Below are 24,356 nucleotides of genomic sequence, written 5' to 3'. Positions count from 1 at the left end.
AAATTAACAAATTGTAACTAAATTTAAATAAATTAACAAATTGTAACTAAATTTAAATAAATTAACAAATTGTAACTAAATTTAAATAAATTAACAAATTGTAACTAAATTTAAATAAATTAACAAATTGTAACTAAATTTAAATAAATTAACAAATTGTAACTAAATTTAAATAAATTAACAAATTGTAACTAAATTTAAATAAATTAACAAATTGTAACTAAATTTAAATAAATTAACAAATTGTAACTAAATTTAAATAAATTAACAAATTGTAACTAAATTTAAATAAATTAACAAATTGTAACTAAATTTAAATAAATTAACAAATTGTAACTAAATTTAAATAAATTAACAAATTGTAACTAAATTTAAATAAATTAACAAATTGTAACTAAATTTAAATAAATTAACAAATTGTAACTAAATTTAAATAAATTAACAAATTGTAACTAAATTTAAATAAATTAACAAATTGTAACTAAATTTAAATAAATTAACAAATTGTAACTAAATTTAAATAAATTAACAAATTGTAACTAAATTTAAATAAATTAACAAATTGTAACTAAATTTAAATAAATTAACAAATTGTAACTAAATTTAAATAAATTAACAAATTGTAACTAAATTTAAATAAATTAACAAATTGTAACTAAATTTAAATAAATTAACAAATTGTAACTAAATTTAAATAAATTAACAAATTGTAAATTTTTAAATTATTCGCATTTAAGTAATTAAGTTGTAACTAAACTTAAATAAATTATAAAATTGTAAATCTTAAAATTGGTTAAAGTCATTGATTAAGTTAAATTTAAAAATATATAATAATAGACTCTATTATTATATAAAAAAATAACAAAATTATAACATCATAATTTTATTTTATTTTGATTTATAATAATAGATACGAGATACTTCATGACTAAATTTTTTTAATTAAAATAACAAAATTATAACATCAAAATGTTATTTAATTTCAATTTTTAAAATTAAATAAAGTTATGATGTTATAATTTTGTTATTTTAATTTAAAAAAAAATTAGCCATGAAGTATTATACGATATTGTTTCAAAAAGAATCAATGCAACAGAAAAGGTTATTAAATGCGTAAAGGCCACTAACCCCAATTAAATAGTAAACAAATATACTTCTAAATTATTAACAAACGGAATTTTTTTATTAAATATTTAAAATCATTAAAATCAATTAAACAGCAAAAAGATAATTAAATGCTAAAAAATAACAAGAAATATAATGTAGTTAAATAATTTTTGTGTTAAAAATAATTGAAATTACGAAATATAATGTAGTTAAATAATTTGTATTAAAAATAATTGAAATTACGAAATATAATGTAGTTAAATAATTTTTGTGTTAAAAATAATTAAAATTACGAAATATAATGTAGTTAAATAATTTTTGTGTTAAAATAATTAAAATTACGAAATATGTAGTTAAATAATTTTTGTGTTAAAAATAATTAAAATTACGAAATATAATGTAGTTAAATAATTTTTGTGTTAAAATAATTAGAAATACGAAATATAATTTAATTAAATAATTTTTGTATGAAAAATAATTAAAAATACTAAGTCTAATTTAATTAAATAATTTTTGTATGAAAAATAATTAAAAATACTAAGTCTAATTTAATTAAATAATTTTTGTATTAAAAATAATTAAAAATACTAAGTATAATTTAATTAAATAATTTTTGTATTAAAAGTAATTAAAAATACGAAATATAATTTAGTTAAATAATTTTTGTATTAAAAATAACTAAAAATACGAAGTATAATATAATTAAATAATTTTTGTATTAAAATAATTAAAAATACGAAATATAATTTAGTTAAATAATTTTTGTATTAAAAATAATTCAAATAAACAACAGAACCTTAACAATTTTATTTTGATTTTCCAAAAACTATAGAAATAGTCCGTAGATGGAAACAAGGAACATTATTTTTCAAATTAATTTTCACGTTCATTTTCGTTGATTCCGGTACCTCTGGTTACTTCTTGTCTTACCGAAAATGTTCCTAAAAAGAAGGTAGGGGGGGGGGGGGTGATTGAATATTTGGTTTCCGTCCCTCCCCGCTAGAAACGCCCAGTTCATTCTGAACTACTTGCGCGAGACAAAAAATGCGTTACCTGTTTACTGAGAAATTTAAAGTGCGCGACGTGATCAGCGTAGTCGGCTGATGTGCAGAACTGCAGACACACACTCCTGTCAGGCCCCGAGCACCTGGGCGTGGGGGACATTTTTATTTCTTTTTTTTAGATTGCATTTTTTCCCCTCTCTTTGATAAATTGATGTTGAAGAAAGATAATTTCCGAAATATGAGCTTTGAATTAAATTACTTTTAATTTGTATGTCATCGTTTGCTTTAGTTGTTTGCCCTCTGACGTTCAGTGGCTTAAAGTGATGTAGATTATGTTTATGATATTAATCAGAAGCAAATTTACTTCTTTTATTATTTTATTAAGTAAATTTTTTCACTTCGGGAAAAAATTCTCATTTATTCCTGATAATGTCTCATTTATTACGATAATGTAACTTTTATTCCGAATTTTTTTCACTTTCCCGATATTTTTCATTATTCCGACAACTTCTAAATAATACCGATAATTTATCATTTATTCCAATAATTTATCATTTATTCCGATAATGTATCATTTATTCCGATAATTTCTCAATAATTCCGATAATTTCTCAATAATTCCGATATTTTCATAATTATTTTATTTAATTCTGATAATTTCTCATTAATTCTTTTTATTAATTCTGATAATTTATCATTAATTCTTTTTGTTAATTCTGATAATATCTCATTAATTCCTTGGGTTAATTCTGATAATTTATCATTAATTCTTTTTGTTAATTCTGATAATTTCTCATTAATTCTTTTTGTTAATTCTGATAATTTCTCATTAATTCTTTTTGTTATTTCTGATAATTTCTCATTAATTCTTTTTGTTATTTCTGATAATTTCTCATTAATTCTTCTTGTTAATTCTGATAATTTCTCATTAATTCTTTTTGTTAATTCCGAAAATGTCCCATTATTTTCGATTTATCTCAATATTTACAATATTTGTTTGGATTTCCCAATATTACTAATATTCATCCAGATTTCTCAAATATCCTATATTTCTTTTGGATTTTCTCCAGAAATTATTATTTTGATTTCTCGCTACTTGTACACCAGATTTCATAATTGTCTAGGGGGAAAGCAGTTTAGTCAATGATATTCTGGAATTTTGACAGACCTATTTCCGGAGCTTGGGGTCAAACTAGTAAAAATAAAACGCAGGTGTTTACTTTTAAGAAATTAATGTCGATGGTATCAAAAGTAATAAAATCGTAGATATAGATAATCCTAAAAATTAAAAGATCAATTAATTTCGCATTTCTGCGCTTGTTACGTTAAAAGCATGCCGTAGCACTTAAGCAGCGGGATTTTCAATTTATTTCATACTTGGGAACTTAAAATTATCGCGATTTACTAAATTTTGAAATGATTTGTGTTTTTTAAACTGCTGGGAAGTTTATAACAATATGACGGCTATACCGCTGATGACGTCGCGTTAAAGGTATCTATAATTACAACCGCCCAAAAATAACATGAGCGAAATACTATATTTCATGTTTAATTGGGATTTTAAACTGCTGTCAAGTTTATAACAATAACAATATGGCGTTTTCACGTGCTATTTAGCCAAGATGCCGGCTGATGACGTCACGTGATAGGTATCTAAAATTACACTAGCTCAAAATACCGCGAACTAATTACTAAACTTCATATATATAATTGGGTTTTTAAATTTCTGTGAATTTTATAACAATATGGCCTTTTCACGTGATATTTGGCCAAGATGCCGGCTGATGACGTCACGTGAAAGGTATCTAAAATTACACTAGCCCAAAACACCGTGAGCTAATGACTAAATTTCATATATTTAATTCGGTTTTTAAACTGCTGTGAAGTTATATATTTGGCCAAGATGGCGGCTGATGACGTCAAGTAAAAGATATCTAAAATTATATAGCATAAAATACCGTGAGCGAATTACTAAATTTAATATATTTAATTGGGTTTTTAAACTGCTGTGAAGTTATATATTTGGCCAAGATGGCGGCTGATGACGTCAAGTAAAATATATCTAAAATTATATAGCCTAAAATACCATGAGCGAATTACTAAATTTAATATATTTAATTGGGTTTTTAAACTGCTGTGAAGTTATATATTTGGCCAAGATGGCGGCTGATGACGTCAAGTAAAATATATCTAAAATTATATAGCCTAAAATACCATGAGCGAATTACTAAATTTAATATATTTAATTGGGTTTTTAAACTGCTGTGAAGTTATATATTTGGCCAAGATGGCGGCTGATGACGTCAAGTAAAATATATCTAAAATTATATAGCCTAAAATACCATGAGCGAATTACTAAATTTAATATATTTAATTGGGTTTTTAAACTGCTGTGAAGTTATATATTTGGCCAAGATGGCGGCTGATGACGTCACGTAAAAGGTATTTCTAATTAGACGAGAGCCCAGAAACCAATAACCGTGATTCCGAGTGTGGCGTTCTGTTCTATTAGATATCAAAAATTCATGACCGTCGTGTCATTCGCTTATTTTGGAAGCCAAACCAATCTGGGGAAGTGTCAGCTGCCCTTTCAAAAACATTTATTTGTTAGGTGATTGTCCACCCTTTTTCCCGTTGTTGGTGTACCAGAGAATGCGTTTTTAAACATTTTTACTCTTTCTCTCCGCCAGGTGCTGATGACGGCGCAACGATCGCAGTCTGCTCGTCAACTGACGGGTAAGCTCTCTCGTTCTTTTATTTCCTCTTTTACTGACCCGCGAAAGCGAAAGTCGACGCTAGCCGTTTACCTCGATTCCCTAACTTATCGCGTCTCAAGCTGTGGAAAAGCTAGACGCGTATACGTTACGAAATTACGAAGGACGACTAAAATGTTCGTTGCCTCGGAGCGAAAATAGCGTATCTCACTTTTTTATGATTTTCTGGAAAGTGTTTTTATAGTTTTAACGCTGTGGATGGTATTTTATTAGTTGATAATGTTATTCTTGCATTTGATAATTTTGATTTTATAAGCGCTATTATTGCTAGTTAAAAGCGATAGTTTAACTGTTATTTTGTATGATAACACCTAGATTTTTAAACAGGGCTGCCGATAGCGGGTCCGGGCCCCGGAAAAATATTAATTTCGGGCCCGATAGAGCCGGTAACTATTGGATATAACTATAAATTTTAGGGGTTAAGTATTCCTCGTTTGTTTCAAATCGGGCCCCCGAGGCTGCACGGGCCCGGGCCTCGGTAAAATTTAATTTCGAGCCTAATAGAGCCGTAACTATCGGGGATAACTAGATACATTTTAGGGGTTAAGTATTCCTCGTTTGTTTCAAATCGGGCCCCCGAGGCTGCACGGGCCCGGGCCTTGGTAAAATTTAATTTCGGGCCTAACAAGCCATAACTATTGGGGATAACTATATACATTTTAGGGGATAATTATACCTCGTTTGTTCCGAAATAGGGCCCCCGAGGCTGCAAGGGCCCGGACCTCGGAAAAGTATTATTTTCGGGCCCAACAAGCCATAACTATTGGGGATAACTATATACATTTTAGGGGGTAAGTATACCTCGTTTGTTCCGAAATAGGGCCCTCGAGGCTGCCCGGGCCCCGCCTCGGTAAAATATTAATTTCGGGCCCAATAGAGTCGTAACTATAGGGGATAAGTATACCTCGTTTGTTCCAAAATAGGGCCCCAGAGGCTGCACGGGCCCGGGCCTCGGCAAAATATTAATTTCAGGCCCAATAGAGTCGTAGCTATTGGGGATAAATATACATTTTAGGGCGTAAGTATACCTCGTTTGTTCCAAAGCTGTGCGTGTTATCCGTATAAAACAAGATAATGCGAAGATACGTTTATAGTAAAATAAACCATTTTTGGACACACGTGAATTTCGCTCGCAAGGAACACCTTGAATTTCTGGGAGAAGCCTAAGGATGGGGAAAAGCGTGGAGGGGGTAGAAAAGTACGCGACCCCCGTAACGGAAATGGAAATGGCTGGCTATTTCCGCCTCGTAAATTCTTCTCGCTGGTAGCAAGGGCGTTCGCCCACCTTCCGCGAGTTTTCTCTCGGGCCCTTGACTTACCCCCCCCCCTCAACTTCCGCGAGGAAGATTCCAGTATTCGTTTTTTTCCTTTCACATTTCGTGTGTATACCCCAGGGTTAAATTATGTTCCCACCTACAAATCGCCGTTTCGAGGTTATGGTCCGCTCGTATTTTAAATTTCTTGGCACCCTAAATTTGACATTTCGCGAAATTGCGATTTTTCTAGTGTTTGCCTTTCGTCGTATAGTAAATTAAAGGTAAATTATTGTAGGTTCATTCAGTTACTTGCGCTTGTTGGAAAATGAGTTATGATTATTATTCTTAAAATGAATATAATTTTTCCTATATTTTCACGAACGAGTTTTAGCTTTGCTTCCCACCTCCCTCGTGTTTCTCTAATAAGCTCCTTAACGATTTAATCACGATTAAGTCGATTTAATCACGATTAAGTCGATTTAATCACGATTAAGTCGATTTAATCACGATTAAGTCGATTTAATCACGATTAAGTCGATTTAATCACGATTAAGTCGATTAAATCACGATTAAGTCGATTAAATCACGATTAAGTCGATTTAATCACGATTAAGTCGATTTCACCACGATTAAGTCGATGAACTTGTGATTAAAAGATAACATCGTGATTAAATAAAGATTAACAAGATTAAATCAAGATCAAAAGATTAAATCGATATTTGCATTATAATAAACGAGATTCACTGAAGTTAAGTGAAAATGGAATATTACTTCAAATGATGCCATACATCAGCGTGACCGTTGCCTACGTTATTATAAAGGCCTCACCCTTCCTGACTACATTATTAACGAAACGACGACTTGTTTATTTTCTTCTGATTCACGAAAGATGGCTCTCTAGGTAATAAAAAAATTCAAAACGTTAGGCTTATCCTTTTTCAATGATACAAAACAATGTTTTATATTAAAACCATTTAAATTATTTAAATATGCCTCATATTCTTCCTTTTTCTTAAATTCTGGAAATTTCACTTTCCAACGGCATATTTTTTATACCTTGAAAGTTAAAACCTCGCTGTTGTCTAGGCAACCGGGGTTAAATAAGAGAGAACCTAGTGGTTAAAATTGACGAGCTAAAATGCCAGAAATTAATTGAAGAAATTTCCCTTGCACGGACCTTTATTATAACGTAGGCAACGACACAACTTAGGCTTTCCCTTGGTTACGAAAAGTAACATCGTACTAGTTATTTTTAAAACCGATAGATGGCGATGAGTACGCTAAAATTCGTTTGTTACGTGTTTCATCGCAAAAATGTACACTCATCGTTAGCCTATCTTTATATTCTTTGGCCAATTTTTAGTCTTTGGGAAATCGGTTTTTTCTAGTGTTGTAAGTCGGAAAATTTTCCGGAAAATTACCGAGGCCTTTTTTCCGGAAAATTTTCCGTATTTTTCCGAAAAATATTAAAAACGTTTTCATTCCATTATGTGTCTAATATATTGTTTGCAATTTTAAATAAAGCGGCATTTTCACCTCATTTTTTCTAATCTAAAAGTAAAACTAAACCTATAGACTAGTTTAAACTGGTTGAAATGTAACACTATTAATGTTTTGTAGTATGTTTACTGATATTAGTCGTTTTAAATCGATAAAAAGTTAAAAACATTAATAACCCTTGAAAAGTAATTTATGTTTAAATGTTTTATTTTTCCGATTTTCGGAAAATTTTCAGGAAATTTTTCCGCATTTTATTTTTCCGGAAAATTAACAACCCTAGTTTTTTCTCACTAGAGGCGCTGAGGCTACAAAGTATTTGATTATAGCAAAGTAAATCATCTCTTGTTGTTTTCGATCAGAGGCGTACGGAGAAATCGCTTCTGCGTGGCGTGGTAAACAAGAGTCGGGGTTGTTTCATCTCGCGATTAGTTTGCGCTTCACGAGGCCCGAACCTCCTCTTAATTAAAAAACTCTTAATTGCTTCAAGCGCGCCAAACTCGCTTCTCCAATTAGCTTCTTTACTTTCGAATTAATAGGGACCGCTATACGTCCCTTCACGGTTATCTTTATTAACTCTTTCGACTGAAAAGCGTTATCAATATTGATCTGGTGATAGATGAACGATTTAATCGATAGGAAAACGTTGTCACTAACGGTTTGAACGATAGGGTGTTTAGTTTCCTCAAATTGGTGGGAATTGTACTGTTATTGATAGTCTTAACGATTTAATCGTTGGGAAAGCTTTGTAGTAACGATTTAATCGTTGGGAAAGCTTTGTAGTAACGATTTAATCGTTGCGAAAGCTTTGTAGTAACGATTTAATCGTTGGGAAAGCTTTGTAGTAACGATTTAATCGTTGGGAAAGCTATGTACTAACGATTTAATCGTTGCGAAAGCTTTGTACTAACTATTTAATCGATAAATAACCTTGGTTTTAACGATTTAATCGTTGGGAAAGCTATGTACTAACGATTTAATCGTTGCGAAAGCTTTGTACTAACTATTTAATCGATAGATAACCTTGGTTTTAACGATTTAATCGATAGGTTAGCTTTGTATTAACGATTTAATCGATAGGTAACCTTGTCTCAACGATTTAATCGATAGGTAACCTTGTCTCAACGATTTAATCGATAGGTAACCTGGTCTTAACGATTTAATCGATAGGTAACCTTGTCTAAACGATTTAATAAGTAGGTAACCTTGTCTTAACGATTTAATCGATAGGTAACCTTGTCTAAACGATTTAATAAGTAGGAATAAGTTATCTCTAGCCGCTAAAATGATAAGATTTTCAGTTTAATTGGTTAAACATAGTACCTTTAACATTTTAATCGATGGCAAAGCATTTTTTAACGATTCCCTCTACGTGTGTGGATTAAAATTATTTTTCATTTTGTAATAAAATTTCACAAAAACGTATCGATAGCTATTTAACGAATTCTAGGTGCTCCTTAGTTTGAAATTTTGGCGAGAGGGGGCGAGCGGTATAGGAAAAGGAAGCCATTATAGTAACGAGGTCAAATCCAAGCTGCGAAAGTGTTAATCCATTAATGTAAATGCCGCCCCCTGGGGTGGGTTTTCCCAACTACCGCAATCCGAGAATGAAGCTAGCTGCGCCGCTTGGCTTTTGTGATGGTAATTGAGATTGCCCCATTCTTTACATTTTATCTTCAACTTAATATTAGGCCTTCGGTCGGTGAACCCTGGCAGGAAGGTCCAAGTATTAATATGATGCTAATATTGAATGGTGCCAATCGGGTTAATGGGTCATTCCAGGCGGGGGTTCACTGGCTTTACATTTCATTGGATTCTTCTGACGTAAAATATTTAAAGCGGTTCTCCACTCAATGGAAGGATAGATCTTCGTATCGATAATGGCGGAAATGTCTTTAGACCGCCATCTAGTGGCGTCAAAAATCCGTAGGTTCAATCGAACTAATCGCGCATTATCAATCCTTCTAATTGGATAATCGGGTTGCGTTGGCCAACTACTTACTCTTCCTTTCACATCCCACATTAGCAGCGCCATCTAGCCTTGCTGATCCAATATTTTTATTTTAAAATGTTATTCTTTTAATAGAGAGGTTAAGCGAAGCGCTATAGAAGTGATTATTCTTCACGGTTTGCTTTTCACGTTTATACTTTGGCAAACTTACTTCGAAAAGTAATTATTAGCTTATGACGTCAAGTTATTCGAAGTATCATACTTGTCAACCATATATTATCAACTTATAACCCAACGTATTCGTTGCGTGGTCATTCTAAAAGATTTAACACTCCGAAGATATGAAACTGGAAAACTTACTTGAAAAGTAACTATTAGCTTATGACGTCAAGCTATTCGAAGTATCATACTTATCCATCATATATTATGAACTTATGAATCAACGTATTGGTTATGGTTGAGAGTCTATGAAGTATATCGAAAATGATCCGGGATTCTAGTTTTTTCACATCAGCGACTTAGAAATATCACAAACAGTACATGATACGCCCAGGGCACTGAAAGGGGCTTTACGTTAATAACGCGAATACGAGCAAAAGGGTGAAGGGGGCTTTATTTTGCTCGTTGCCTAGCAATCCCTTCTTTCCGGTTAATAAGTAAATAGCCCTTCTCCGTTCACGAGATTCGCTCTGAGAGAGAGACAGAGACTGAAGCTATCTTTGCTCTATTTTGACGCAACTCGCAATTGGCGTATCACTTAAGCGAGCTTAAAGGCTGGTTCACACGGGAAGTATTTTCCTGATTTTCTCTATTTTTTACCGTCTTTTTTCGTTGTTCTGGCGTACGGAAAAACGACTGTGCACACGGACAAAATTTGCAGGATTTTACCGCCGCAAGCGCTGCCGGTAAAGGCTGGTTTTCACTAGGGCTACGTTCAGCAGCAGTCAACGGAATAAAACCCGATGGATTTGATATTTTCCACCGATGAGCTTTTTCGTCATAATGACGTCGTAAGTTGCTGAACGCTTTTATTCAGTCATCGGTATTTTTTAAAATGCCGTAGCTTTTATAGCAGTTTTACGTCAGAAATGACGTCAGTCATCGGAAAAACCGACTCTTACAGCCGATGACTTCGGTGAGTAACCGATGACTATCGTGACGTCAAAACCGGAAACGCGAAAAAGCGTACAGTAGGAAACCGATGTCACCGATTACTAATCGGTGAGTCCGATGAGCTCTGCTGAACGTGTACTCTAGGACAAAAACGCCACAACGGTGAGAGTGGACGCAAAAATATTGCATTAGGCCTAACGGGAATTTTTCACGTCGACGTTCACCGTCGGTGCGTTTTTGCCCTAATGAAAACCAGGCTTAAACCAGGGAACTGAAAAAAAAATGTTAAAATATCTCTACTTGATTTTCCAGGGTTTTGGAAGCACTTTGCGCTCGACCAATCAGTGAGCGTTTACGCTGTCACGTGATATAAAGAGCGATTTTGAATGTTTTTAAAAGTAGGCTTACGAATTTTTGCGTCTAACCAAAGAATATAAAGCCCCAGGAATGGAAGGATTGATATTATTGGCCGCGTATTTTGGTTGCGTTAGAAACTTCCGGCAAAGCAAATCAGAGTAACCGGAAACGGGTAACGCAACCCGGCCTCTCTTTAAAAACGAGAGGCGCAAAAGTTCCACTAGACGAAGCTACACCTTCCATTCCTGGGGCTTTATATTCTTTGGTCTAACACGTAACGGCGTAAAGCTCGCTGATTGGTCGAGCCCAACGTGCCTCAAAAAAGGTCGTAAAACCCGGCAAATTATGTCCATGTGTACAGTCATTTTTCCGAGCATCGGAACAACTGGAAAAGGCGGTAAAACGAGAAAATAGAGAAAACCAGGAAAACACTGCCCGTGTGAACCAGCCTTTTGCCTTCGCTTCTTGTTCACTTTGAGTTTATTTAGAAAAAATAAACGATCAGAACGGTTTTTATCAAAGGCTATTTAAAGCTTAACGCTTACGTAGACTGGAAAGACAATGTCGCCGCGTTGTGTCGTTTGGTAGCGCCCTCTTGGAGGTTCAGATTAAACTATCATTGAAATCTGGGTGCTTTTTAAATATTAGTTTAGGATAATTATCTGGGCGCTTTAAGATAATTTAAAATTAAGTTAATATTTGACTAACGTGACTACTTAAGTGGGATGGAGGAGTGGTTATCTAAAGAGGAGCTGTGGCACTGGGTGAAAACTCAGATGCGCGTTGAGTTTGCAAGTTCCTTCTGATTTATTCGGTTTCCCCTTTTCATAAAAAAACTTGTGGAGGTTAACAGTAAGAGTAAATGTAGGGAGCTGTTGGCGTGGCACCTAGGAGCAACAAACACAAGGAGAACGCAACCCGTCCAAAGTCATGCATTTTCTCGCGTACAGTTTTCATTGGTTAGACGCTTTAGCGCCTGCTGCCGTCGGAAGGGGAAAATTCGGAAATTGTCTTCCCCCTTTCCGTAAAACGTTCAACATAAAGTCTCGTCCAATGAAATTTGTACACAACACTGCGTTTAAAGGCTAGCTGCGTTCTCCTTGTGTTTGTTGCTCCTAGTTGGCATAAAGCGCTGGCCACCACCCTCCTACTCATTGTAACCCGGCCATCTGCTTAAGGCATTAAAAGTCGCTAGGTGACTTGGGCCTAAAGTGGTGATTATTATTATTGTTATTACAGGTCATTGTCAGATTACGTTTTAAGAAAAGCCAGCGGAAGGGTAAAATCTGCTTTAATTTTATATATTTAGGCTAAACTATCGGCTAAGTCTCGTAGCGAAATATGAAATCCATTTTGCATCTTTAAAGATTTATCGATGACGTCATATCCGTTAAATTGGCTTGCAAAAGGGCGGAAAAAGGAGCTTTCACGTGACGTCATTATCCCCAGCCTTTCAACCGTAGTCGCCATCCTGGCCAAATTTCTGGCTCTATATTGCTATCCCATTTTACCCGCAATTTTTATATAAAAATCGAAAGTAGATTTTCGATAGAGTAGTTCTGGGAAGTCGCGTAAGAAGGTTATCCCTCGTCTGGGGGCCGAGGGTTATTTTTATCCCTTGGCTTAGTCTCGCCAATTCTTTTCTGTACAGTATTTTTGCATGGGGCTCTTAGCGCCACTTTTGCTTTACGCGCTTAGCAGCTCTTTGTCTTGTTAGCTACCGGGAAGTGAAAGGACCACTAGAAGCCGCTACTGCTAGGGTGTAAGCTGCCGCAACATATTTTTACAAATCCCTAAATAACTTCACTTATTTTTAAGCCTAGAGGAATATCAAGAAGCATTCTTAATATTCGTATTTATGCGGGATCAGCTAATTCTTCAGTAGTGGCGGAATCAGGAGTACGTTGTACCCTACCAGATTTCAGACTTTGTACGTATTTCTACCTATAGAACGTTTTGTTAAATTCGTCACCGTTAAAACAAAACCACCTAACTTGAGATACGTGGTTTTGTATAAATTGACACATTTAGATTCTACACCATAATTTACGTATATAACATTAAAAACATTAATGTGTTGCAATTGGATTTCTTTTTTAAAATCGAGAAAACATTTAAACGTATCTTTGATATTCACAACTTATTTCGTGCAAAAGCACGTATCTTGCTTATTTTCAGCTCCTATCTTACTTCATGACGCAAAACCACGTATCTCGAAAAATTCCCCTTTAGCAAAATATTTTTAAATTAAAATCCTCATAAATTCAATATTGAAACGAAATTATTTAACTATAAAATTAACTCACATGTAAAAACCTAACACGCGATTTCACGAGTCCCTTCAAAATTAAAAATCCATTTTTCTCAAAAAGGCCACCGAAAAGATACGTGGTTTTGTTTGAACGGCGACGAATTAGGAAAATCGAGGTTTCAAAGTTTGAATAAATTAATGGATTGGAGTTATTTTGGATTTAGAAAAAACCTGTTTTTCTCGTACCATACCAAATATTTTCCCTTTTTAATTTTTGTCACGGGATTTAACTGGCGCTAGTTACCTTAAAGACTTATTCTCTCAAAGTATCAGCTTTCGTAAACCACGTTCACACTAAATCATAAAAACCCATTTTAGGTTACTTAATTTGAATACCAGTTTTTCACAAAGAAATTGAGAGAAACTTGCCTTAAAACTGTTTTCATATAATAAAGTTTATGAAATTTAAAAAAATTTCCCCAAACTGAATTTTCCTAGATACCTCGGGTCGATTTTCCTGGATAACTTGTAACGTTATCGTCGTTATATCCATTTTTCAATCATATATCGTTGAACCATCGTAATATCGTAATTAAAAATAAATGTTTTATTTAATTCAACCAGCACTATGTTTTATTCGAAAACGAAATACTTCTAAGAATTAAAATTTCCCTGTTTGAACAAAAATTATATACTCCATCGTTGTAGGAATCGCCATTGTATTGTTTTTTTTTCTGTAATTTTATTTTCAACTAAAACTTTTTTTTTGACCGTGCGCCCACATATGGGGGTGAGCCACTCTGTTTCAAAAGAGTTGTATTTTATACGGGTCTATTAATAAATCTTAAATCTTAAAAGCAATATAAAATTTCTTCAACTAGATGGAAGTGCATTTCCATATTTTTGTAAATCTCATAAGACTACCTTCGGTAGAAAAATTTGCTTATGAAAAAGGATGTTTTCGAAAGCTTCCCCCTTTTTGGCACGAAAATGACACTCAAAACAGATCTCGTGAAAAATCTTCATAAAAATCGGCCGGGTTTTCGAGTTGCTTAAAAAATACGCGATTTTTAGATACTCTTTACCAGATTTTAACGTATGGAAAAGCAAACACAGTTTCTGTTTTAGAAATATTTATTTACTTCTCAGGTGCTTTTTACGCACAATACCTAGGGAATTTGTGTGTATTAGTTTCACGTAGTGTTGTAAGTCGGAAAATTTTCCGCGGAAAATTTCCCGCTCGGAAAATTTTCCGGAAAATTACCGAGGCCTTTTTTCCGGAAAATTTTCCGTATTTTTCCGAAAAATATTAAAAACGTTTTCATTCCATGATTTGTCTAATATATTGTTTGCAAATTTAAATAAAGCGGCATTTTCACCTCATTTTTTCTAATCTAAAAGTAAAACTAAACCTATAGACTAGTTTAAACTGGTTGAAATGTAACACTATTAATGTTTTGTAGTACGTTTACTGATATTAGTCATTTTAAATCGATAAAAAGTTTAAAACATTAAAAACCCTTGAAAAGTAATTTATGTTTAAATTTTTTATTTTTCTGATTTGCGGAAAATTTCCCGCAATTCGGAAAATTTCCGGAAAATTTTCTGGAAATTTTCCGCATTTTATTTTTCCGGAACATTAACAACCCTAGTTTCACGTACTGTGTCCGCCGATGCCAGTGTTAGCGCGATTTCTCGCCGTATTTTAGAGGTACAAAGGAACATGATACGCTAATCGATTGGAAATATCATGCCCTCGCCGGCGTTGTTAACATTTGTAAGTTCGGGCCCCCGGAAGTGGGGCATTGGCTCATTTTAGTGATTTTTAAATGTACATAATTTTTTTACATTAAGACCGACTTGGTTGAAAATTACATTTTTAGTTGGTGCTGATCATTTGTATACAGACCATTGGACCGAAATCCCATTCGTCCGAATGTACCATTCAACCGAATTCCAATCGACCGAAAACCGCGTTAGCGATACATATTTATATATCGTAGGTTACGTGACGATAGTATATCTAATTTGGACTAAACTAGGTCTTAAATATTTATTATTTCGTACCGACGTGTATTTTTAGACCTTTTTCCCTTGAAATTTGATATTTTCCGGGTTTAATTTTGGAAAATAAACTTGATAAGACCCGACGTGAAATAGTTGCCTACCATATCTAACCTAACCCAACCTGAACTAACCTAACCTAACCTAACCCAACCCAACCTAACCTAACCTAACCTAACCCAACCTGAACTAACCTACCCGAAGTGAAAACGAACCAGATTTAAATTTCCCATTCAACTGAATCCCGCCATGTTGGGCTATAAACGAAAATACTTTTCGGTTCAATGGGATTCGGTCAAACGGGATTCGGTCCAATAGTATACAACCTGTTTTCGGTTGCATAAAGAAATTTTAATTTTAAGTGAGAATTCTGGCCAATTCGCGGTACCCCACAACCCGGGTAACCACTATTTCCAAAACCCGGTAACTCGGAAAATTTCTCCCCAACGGCACAACGCTCGTGGTCACGCGTTTCGCGAATATTCTCGAAGGTCACGCGTTTCGCGAATATTCTCGAAGGTCACGCGTTTCGCGAATATTCTCGAAGGTCACGCGTTTTCCAGCATTTAATGAATAATCACGAGAAATAATTAAGACAAAATTAACAAACATATTCGGCTTTGGAATCTTTTCGCCAAATTAAACTGGAACTTAAAAGCTCTCGGCTGAACTTCAAAGAGGCTTTGCTTCACCTCCGCGATATAAGCTTAAGACCTTTGGTTAGTTTCTCTAATTGTTTACGTTTTAGGTAGCGCAGTGCGGGGGTTTTGTGGGTGGGGGTTTAAATGCTAAGACTATGCTTTGTAGACGATGCTGTGCCTTTATAGCTTAGTATCCGCCTTCCTCGTGTTTACTCGAAGAAAACTCGTCAATTCCTTATTTTTTTGATTCGCTGTGGAAAGGTCACCTTTTTGCTTTCTTTGAAAATTGTAAAAATCAAAAATGACCAAAAATCATTATCCGTCAAAAATGACCAAAAATCATGATCCGTTGAAAATGACCAAAAATCATGATCCGTCGAAAATGACCCAAAAATCATGATCCGTCAAAAATGACCAAAAATCATGATCCGTAAAAAATGACCAAAAATCATGATCCGTAAAAAATGACCAAAAATCACGATCCGTAAAAAATGACCAAAAATCACGATCCGTAAAAAAATGACCAAAAATCATGATCCGTCGAAAATGACCAAAAATCATGATCCGTCGAAAATGACCCAAAAATCATGATCCGTCAAAAATGACCAAAAATCATGATCCGTCAAAAATGACCAAAAATCACGAACCGTCAAAAATGACCAAAAATCATGATCCGTAAAAAATGACCAAAAATCATGATCCGTCAAAAATGACCAAAAATCATGATCCGTCGAAAATGACCCAAAAATCATGATCCGTCGAAAATGACCCAAAAATTATGATCCGTCAAAAATGACCAAAAATCATGATCCGTCAAAAATGACCAAAAATCATGATCCGTAAAAAATGACCAAAAATCACGATCCGTCGAAAATGACCCAAAAATCATGATCCGTCGAAAATGACCCAAAAATCATGATCCGTCAAAAATGACCAAAAATCATGATCCGTCAAAAATGACCAAAAATCATGATCCGTCAAAAATGACCAAAAATCATGATCCGTCAAAAATGACCATGCGCCTATGCAGAAGAGGCTGCTATCGAAATATCAAATTCAAAATCGTGGCGGTCTGTAATAAAAACTTGTTGAGGTTAACGGTAATAGTTAGTGTAGGGGGCTGTTGGCTCGCGTGGCATTGTAACCCGGCCACTTGAACTAATGGCTTTAAAAGTCGCTCGATGACTTAGGCGTAAGGTGGTGCCTTGGGTATTAACTTAGTTGATTATTATTATGCCGACGTAAGTGGTTTTAATGAAATGCTTCGTCGTACGGTCGATGGTGACAATTTAAGCCTTGGGCACCAAATTTAAACAGATATTTGTCGTCCGCTTAAGCATTTAGTTAATCGGATATAGCGTGACATACTGCCACCTAGGAGCAACAAACACAAGGAGAACGCAGCTAGCCTTTAAACACGCTAACGAAGGGTTGTGTACGAATTTCATTGGACGAGCGTCACGAGCCTTTACGCTAAACGTTTTACGGGCGGGGGGGGGGGAGACAATTTCTAAATTTTCCCCTTCCGACAATGAAAAATGTACACAAGAAAATCCACGACTTTTGACGGGTTGCGTTCTCCTTGTGTGGGGTGTTGTGTTTGTTGCTCCTAGCTGCCACTACTTAAAATTCAATTTACACAATCGATAGTTTGATATTTCTCCACATTGACGGATCGAGATTTTTTTGAACATTTTCGATTTTTACAGATTTGCCCTACTGGCAAGTGCTACGAAAGTACACCGGCTCAATTAACAATCAAAATGATTGGCCCAAGGAAATTCGTTTCCTTTTTTTAAAAAAAGAATTGACGAACGAGATCAATTACCGCGCATAGGTGCATTTGGATACCTAAATCCACCAATTTTTCGAGATAGTTAATTATTTAAAAATCAATTACCGCCACATAAAGTCAATTTCTATTAATTAAGTGATTTTAAATGGGTTAAGTGGTATTGCCTTTATAGATAGCGCTAATAGGCGCTAGCATAAATTCTTCGTGTCTAGTTCAACTTGTTAAAATGTTCCACGCGCTCTTTAATATTTTAGCGTAAAAGGCTCGCGCATTTTTTTTAATTCAGGGAGCCCGTTTACGCTAAAATATCAAGACGCGCGTGGAACTTTTAAACAAGTTGAATAAGACATAAATAGAGTTTATACTATATCGTCTATTCCCTTTTTCTTAAAAAAATCATAAACTAACTTTAAAATTGTTTTATGTATATAAGTCATTCACCAATTATAGGAAGGGGTAAAAATTCTAAGCGTTAAAACTATCCCAAATCCAGCGAAATAATGCTGGTATATTCTATTGCGAGTAACCAATCCCGTGGTTGCATTTGCCTATTCACTGCGGCAGATTTGGGGGTGAACCTACTATAAGGCCTGGGCCATCTTGTTTAGGCTTGTATTTTCAATTCGGTATGTAAAGGGAAATGTCATAGCAGTCGTAACCCGTTGGATTGGTCGGTCTAAAAGTTCCTTAAAAAGCGTGTGACGTAAGTTGTACTAAAAGTGACGTAGTACTGCGTTTGCAACATTTTTTCAAAAGGTGGCGGTTAGTAGTTGAGAGAAGACTTGCAGGGTGACTTCCTATATTTCCTATATTGTCCTATAGTTTTAATGCCTTCCTATAAATTCCTTTATTTTCACCTATTTTCCTATATTTTCCTAATAATTTCACGGTCTTTTGTACGTGTAATAGAATATTTAGTTCTAACTAAGTCTAGAAATTTAAGGGCTTCATAAATTCGCTAAGTGATCCAATAATGCAAACAAACATTATCAATATTCTAGGGGATTCGAGTCCAAGTTTACCTATATTTTCCTAGAATTCACCTATTTAGTTTCCTAAATTTTCCTATAATTCGCCTCTAAAATTCCTATTTTTCCTGTAAAATTTTCAAAGCCTTTCCCTGGTCACCAGTTGGAATCACGACATCATGAGAGTAAATTTTCGTGAAATTAATTATAAATATACCCATTTCGGAGACCAGTCGAGTTGAAATCGGGGAATCCTAACTCGGAAGGAGAGATTTGCGCGGTTATTCGAAGTAACGAGGCAGAGTTGATTCGAAACACGTCTTCGGCGTCCGTTCCAAGAAATTTTCTTAAGCCTTGTAATATTAAATTCTTGGACGCCTTAATTGGACTTGCAAATGAGCGCTTATCCGTGAAATAATGAAAAATGTTATCTAGCGTCTCGAATATTATTAACGGTCGTTCTGTTTGCCGCCTTCAAACTGAAAATAAGAGTCTGTTTATTTTATCGCAATATTTGAATTTATCTTCGTGTTTACTCTTTTTTTTGTGTTTGTTAAAATTGGGAAATTTTCGAAGAAAGTGACGTACAAAATCGATATTTAGATACGATTAGATAGGATGATTTCAATATTTATTTTACTATTCTAAGAACTGTTTTTAATTTTTTATTTCCGTTGATAAGAATTTCAAGAATAAGAATATAGTGAAAATTTAATCAAAATTGAGATATATTTAAAATATGTAACAGTACAATAATTACATAGCATCATTATTATATAATAAGAATATTATAAAAAAATAAACAGTCAATTTATTATTTTTTTTTGTATATTTAAATTATTCCGTTAAGAATCTACTTCAGATCAAATAATCAAATCACTAATCAGTGGCGATCAAAGGAAAATATTTGGTTTATCGAAATTTTTCTGATTCAGTTATCTAGCCAAATAATTTCCATAAGCTATAATCTTAATTTTTATAATTACGTAAAAACATATTGTTATAAGATATATAATAATTATTTCCGGTGGTTTTCCTATTTCCTCTCTTACTCAAATATTTCGATAATTCGACTGTTTGGAAAATTATTGACCAAAATATTTATAATTATAGTTCAATAATAATAATAATAATACTAATAATAATCACCTTAGGCCTAAGTCATCAAGCGACTTTTAAAGCCATTAATTCAGGTGTCCGGGTTACAATGCGTAGGAGGGTGGTGGCAAGCCCATCATGACAAGCGAGTCAATAAATACATTGTACCCCTGACCTAGGAGAGTACCCCTGCACCCCTAATATCTAAAATAGTACGTGTTGACCTTGAAGTTAGGTTTCCGAAGACGCTACAGAAATTGAAATGCATCAACCGAAAATCAGCTTTTTTTTGGTATTTAAAGCGTCTATAGAAAACTATCTTTTGCGAAGATCATATCATTATTTTTCTGCCCGATTTGAATCGGAATGTTTATCGGCAGCAGAGGCTTCTTCTTAACTCGAGGTTCTACAAAACGTCGAATAAAAGTGGTGGGTTTTGACAATGTAAAACCGAGGTCTCTAGTTTTCTCGTACGATCCCGGGCTGACGTCACGGATGACGTCGATCGCCTCCCGTAGTTTAGGCCGCCTGCCGCCAGAGCGCGAACTCTCTCCGCGTGGTAGGGAGGAAAACGGGAAACTCGTCGCCGCGCCATCTGGCGTTGTCGACGCGCACCCACACGTGTAGCCAGATATTTTTCCTTGGCTTTAACTCTTCCGAAACACGACGGGGGTGACACGCCGGGATGCCAGCGTTCGCGCTCAACTTCTTCGTATTTCGCCTCCCGCTTGACTTATTTTCGTTCTCTTTGAGGTTTATTAAAAGTGGACTTTAGTCGCGGTTAAGATGAAATGGTCCCGCGGAATTTGTCGGGACGCGTGTTCGAAAAATGATTCGTCAGTCTTGTAACAGCGGATATGTTTAAGCGACTTAAAGTGCACGTTATGGATTAATAACCGTCAGATTTTCGATCAGCGGCGGACACGCGTCATTTGTAAAAATCGTCGAAGGAATCTAAACAGTTTCGAAAGTGGCAGAAGAACGGCCACCCGGTAGTTTCCGCAAAGCCAGCATCGCCTTCATCAAGACGATGGAAGGGGCCTCCACGTCGTCGGTCAACTGGATGAGTGACGCCATGGCCGCTCTCATGAACCGCAAGTTTGTCCGCAGTTTCAGCGAGCGTCTGGCCAGAAGGTCGTGCCCCCCTGGTCGCGCCGAGTCCTGGTGGCAACAACTGAGACACAGGCGTCTGACAGGTATTCCCCCACGCCCAGACCTCCTTCTTACCCGCGCCGTGTGGGCGTACTTGGACGAATTACCGGTTCCGAAGCGTTTTGCAAGCGCCCACGGCTCGCGTCTTTTCCACCATTGCAACTTCTTAACATGACCTATTATTATTCCCGTTACAATGGTGTCCTACGATTTGGGGAGTCGCGTTGGACGTCTGGGTTTAATCGCGTTGGTACTACGCTACACGCCTGTTTATTTTGCTCGAAAAGTGACGGTGGTGCTCGGGTTCACGTGTTCCGCTCCGCACCTTCGCCAATCTATACCTATTTCCTTTATTTATAAGCAAAAGTAACAAACACTGTTAAGTATCAAGTAGTAATCGCTGCTAGTTTAATTCTATATTAATGCTTTATAAGTATGGTACTTTTTATTCTTCGCACGCGCACCTATTCGCTACACACACACTAAAGAGCTTCCGCATCGAAAGTAGCCTTTGACAGATCCTCACTAGAGGGCCATTTCTTTTTTCTTGTGAAGATGGAATTCTGTGACTAGCACTTACGTGAAATATTTCCTATGATGACATCATTCTGTGATTAGCTCCTAAGGGAAATATTTCTTTGTAATTTCGTGACCAGTTTTTAAGTGAAATGTATATTTCTTGGTCATTTCGTGACCAGTTTTTAAGTGAAATGTATATTTCTTGGTCATTTCGTGACCAGTTTTTAAGTGAAATGTATATTTCTTGGTCATTTCGTGACCAGTTTTTAAGTGAAATGTATATTTCTTGGTCATTTCGTGACCAGTTTTTAAGTGAAATGTATATTTCTTGGTCATTTCGTGACCAGTTTTTAAGTGAAATGTATATTTCTTGGTCATTTCGTGACCAGTTTTTAAGTGAAATGTATATTTCTTGGTCATTTCGTGACCCGTTAATATTTCTGTCATTTCGTGACCAGTTCTTAAATTAAATATTTCTTATGATGACTACGTTCCAGGAATAGCTCTATGTAATATCTTTGTGGTAACTTAATTCCCAAAAATATTTCCTAAAGATTCAAACTTATAAGTTATAGACTTATGATGCTAAGAAAGCACGGTACAAAGTATTCATTTTTGAAGGACATTTTGGGCTAAAATTTTTACGTAACTACTATTAGGCAAAACTATTTTTCTTCAGTCTATACAATGTTGCTTTGAGTCACTCGGTGAAATTTAAAAATTATGTATTTCTAAAAAAAGAGGAAAAAATTTTACAACTGTCAAAAAATGTAGAGGTTACTGTACACTTTCTGGTGTTTAGTTACTTATGTGATGATGAATTTCTCAAGCTCTCTTTTTCGTCCTGCTTATCGTCCGGGATTGCGTGCGCGTTTATACTTTATTATTTCCCTGATTACCCTCTCGTAGATTTAACGCGATTAAATTCTTGTACGATTAATTATGATATAACACGGACCTTGAATGTTAAAATTCTTCTATTGCCAACTCTGCTTTGGTTGTTAATATCTTAGAATGGGGATGCACGTAGCGGGTGTTAAATAATTCCGACTGGTGCTTCCGGTAGATGGCGTTAGGAGACACAAACCCTGTAAATCATCTTCCCCCTGAACACCTGTGTTGAGCGTGTAGAACACTTCTACAGGCGAGAAAGTAGGCCATATTGTGAGCTCGCGGTTCTCTTTAAAGCACTATTTAATTGTTCCTTAAAATATTATGAAGTACATTAGGGTTTATTCGAATATTCTTATTCATAATAATAATCATTTATTAAGATTTTCCGCTCATTTAATGGAATCTTATTAATCTATTAAATAATCTATATTTTATTAAAAATTTACGTATCTTTTCGACAATTTAATCGAATCAAGATAGTTAATTATTTTTTCGAAAAAAATCGAAAAAACCATTTTAATATAAATCTAATTATTATTTTAATTAATTTATTTTACTTTATTGATTTAGGTGCTCTTTTCTTTTACAAATTGTTTAATAATTTGCGTCCTTAAGTAGTGTATATTAAAAGTACAATTAAATTTAATACTTGTAATTTAGTTTGATTTGAATTGGCATTGCTCAAATTTAATAATATTTTACTGATTAAATAACCGATAACTTATAATGCATTTAGGATTATATTTTTCGAGTGTTGTGTCTTCATTTAATCGAATACTCTTATTAGTCGATAGATAAATTAAGTAATTAATAAAATATAAAAATATATACTGAACTTCACAATAAATTTCTGATAAAATAAATCGTAATTTATATAGAATTTATGTATATGTTTTCTATTTTATCTTAACTTAATCGAATATTCTTATTAATCGATTAGTTAATCACTTAATAAAAATCTTGAGATACATACCGATATTCATAATAGTTTATTGATTAAATAAATGGTATTTTTTTATGATTTTATGTATTTTGGAACTGGGGATATATTATCTTAATTTAATCGAATATATCCTTATTAATCGAATATATCCTTATTAATCGACTATTTTGCTTAATTTTAATCGATTTATAAAACCATTGTTGACGACAATAATCAAAGCACTGAGCGAAATAGCCAGGTTAATTTTCCGAAATCAGTCATTCAGCTGGCTTTTAATTATTAATTAATGAATAATTAATATTGAAAGTGGCCCGCCATTTAAGTCCTGTCAGGATTGCCTTTTGAGTAATCCCTAGTCTCCTCTTCTCCAACTAACGGCCAACCCTAAATAGCACCGTGCTGATGACCAATGAGCCAGCCTCCCTTAAATAACCTGGTACCGCGACTACGACGACTTTACCTTCACGTTGGCATTGGCGAAAGTGTCAGGTGATAAGGTACGATCGGTCATTAGACTCGAAACGCCTTTGAAGAGGTCGTGCGCGCGCTCTGAGAACCTGATTTTGAAGGCTACTTTATCCTTAATAGGCTGATAGAGAAATGGAGATAGTGGTTTTAATATGGTTATTCCATGTCTCCGTGAAAATATGGGGGCCTGTGAAAATATGGGGGCCTGTGAAAATATAGGGCCCGTGCGATTATTGGGCCCCGTGCCATTATGGGGACCCGTGCCATTATGGGGCCCCGTGCGATTATGGGGACCCGTGTGATTATGGGGACCCGCGCAGTTATGGGGCCCGCGCAATTATGGGGGCCCGTTAAAATATGGGGCCGCGCTTTCCGATAAAAATTCCTCCTGAAAATATATATCTCAAGTAATTAACGTTTCTCGTAAGGCCCGGAATTGTTTCACCGGGGCCCGGGCCCACTCTTAATCGACTGCCCTTTTCACGGAGTAAGAGTGATTGAATC

The 24,356-nt window shown here is 34.8% G+C and overlaps 1 protein-coding gene across 1 annotated transcript in view; it reads left to right on the top strand.

Annotated features, from left to right (window-relative positions):
- LOC149944216 (stAR-related lipid transfer protein 13-like) overlaps nt 1-24,356 on the top strand; it is a 212,771-nt gene that overhangs the window by 89,066 nt on the left and 99,349 nt on the right. The window contains exon 7 of the mRNA XM_090174329.1: nt 4,802-4,847. Within this exon, the coding sequence (XP_090030455.1) occupies nt 4,802-4,847 (46 nt within the window). The remainder of the gene's footprint in view (nt 1-4,801; nt 4,848-24,356) is intronic.

Source organism: Leiobunum rupestre, chromosome 5 (assembly GCF_980474605.1).
Source record: "Leiobunum rupestre chromosome 5, qqLeiRupe1.1.hap1, whole genome shotgun sequence".
Lineage (NCBI taxonomy): Eukaryota > Metazoa > Arthropoda > Arachnida > Opiliones > Sclerosomatidae > Leiobunum > Leiobunum rupestre.
Note: the sequence above shows the minus strand (reverse complement) of the source record. Positions and strands in the feature narration are given on the sequence as shown.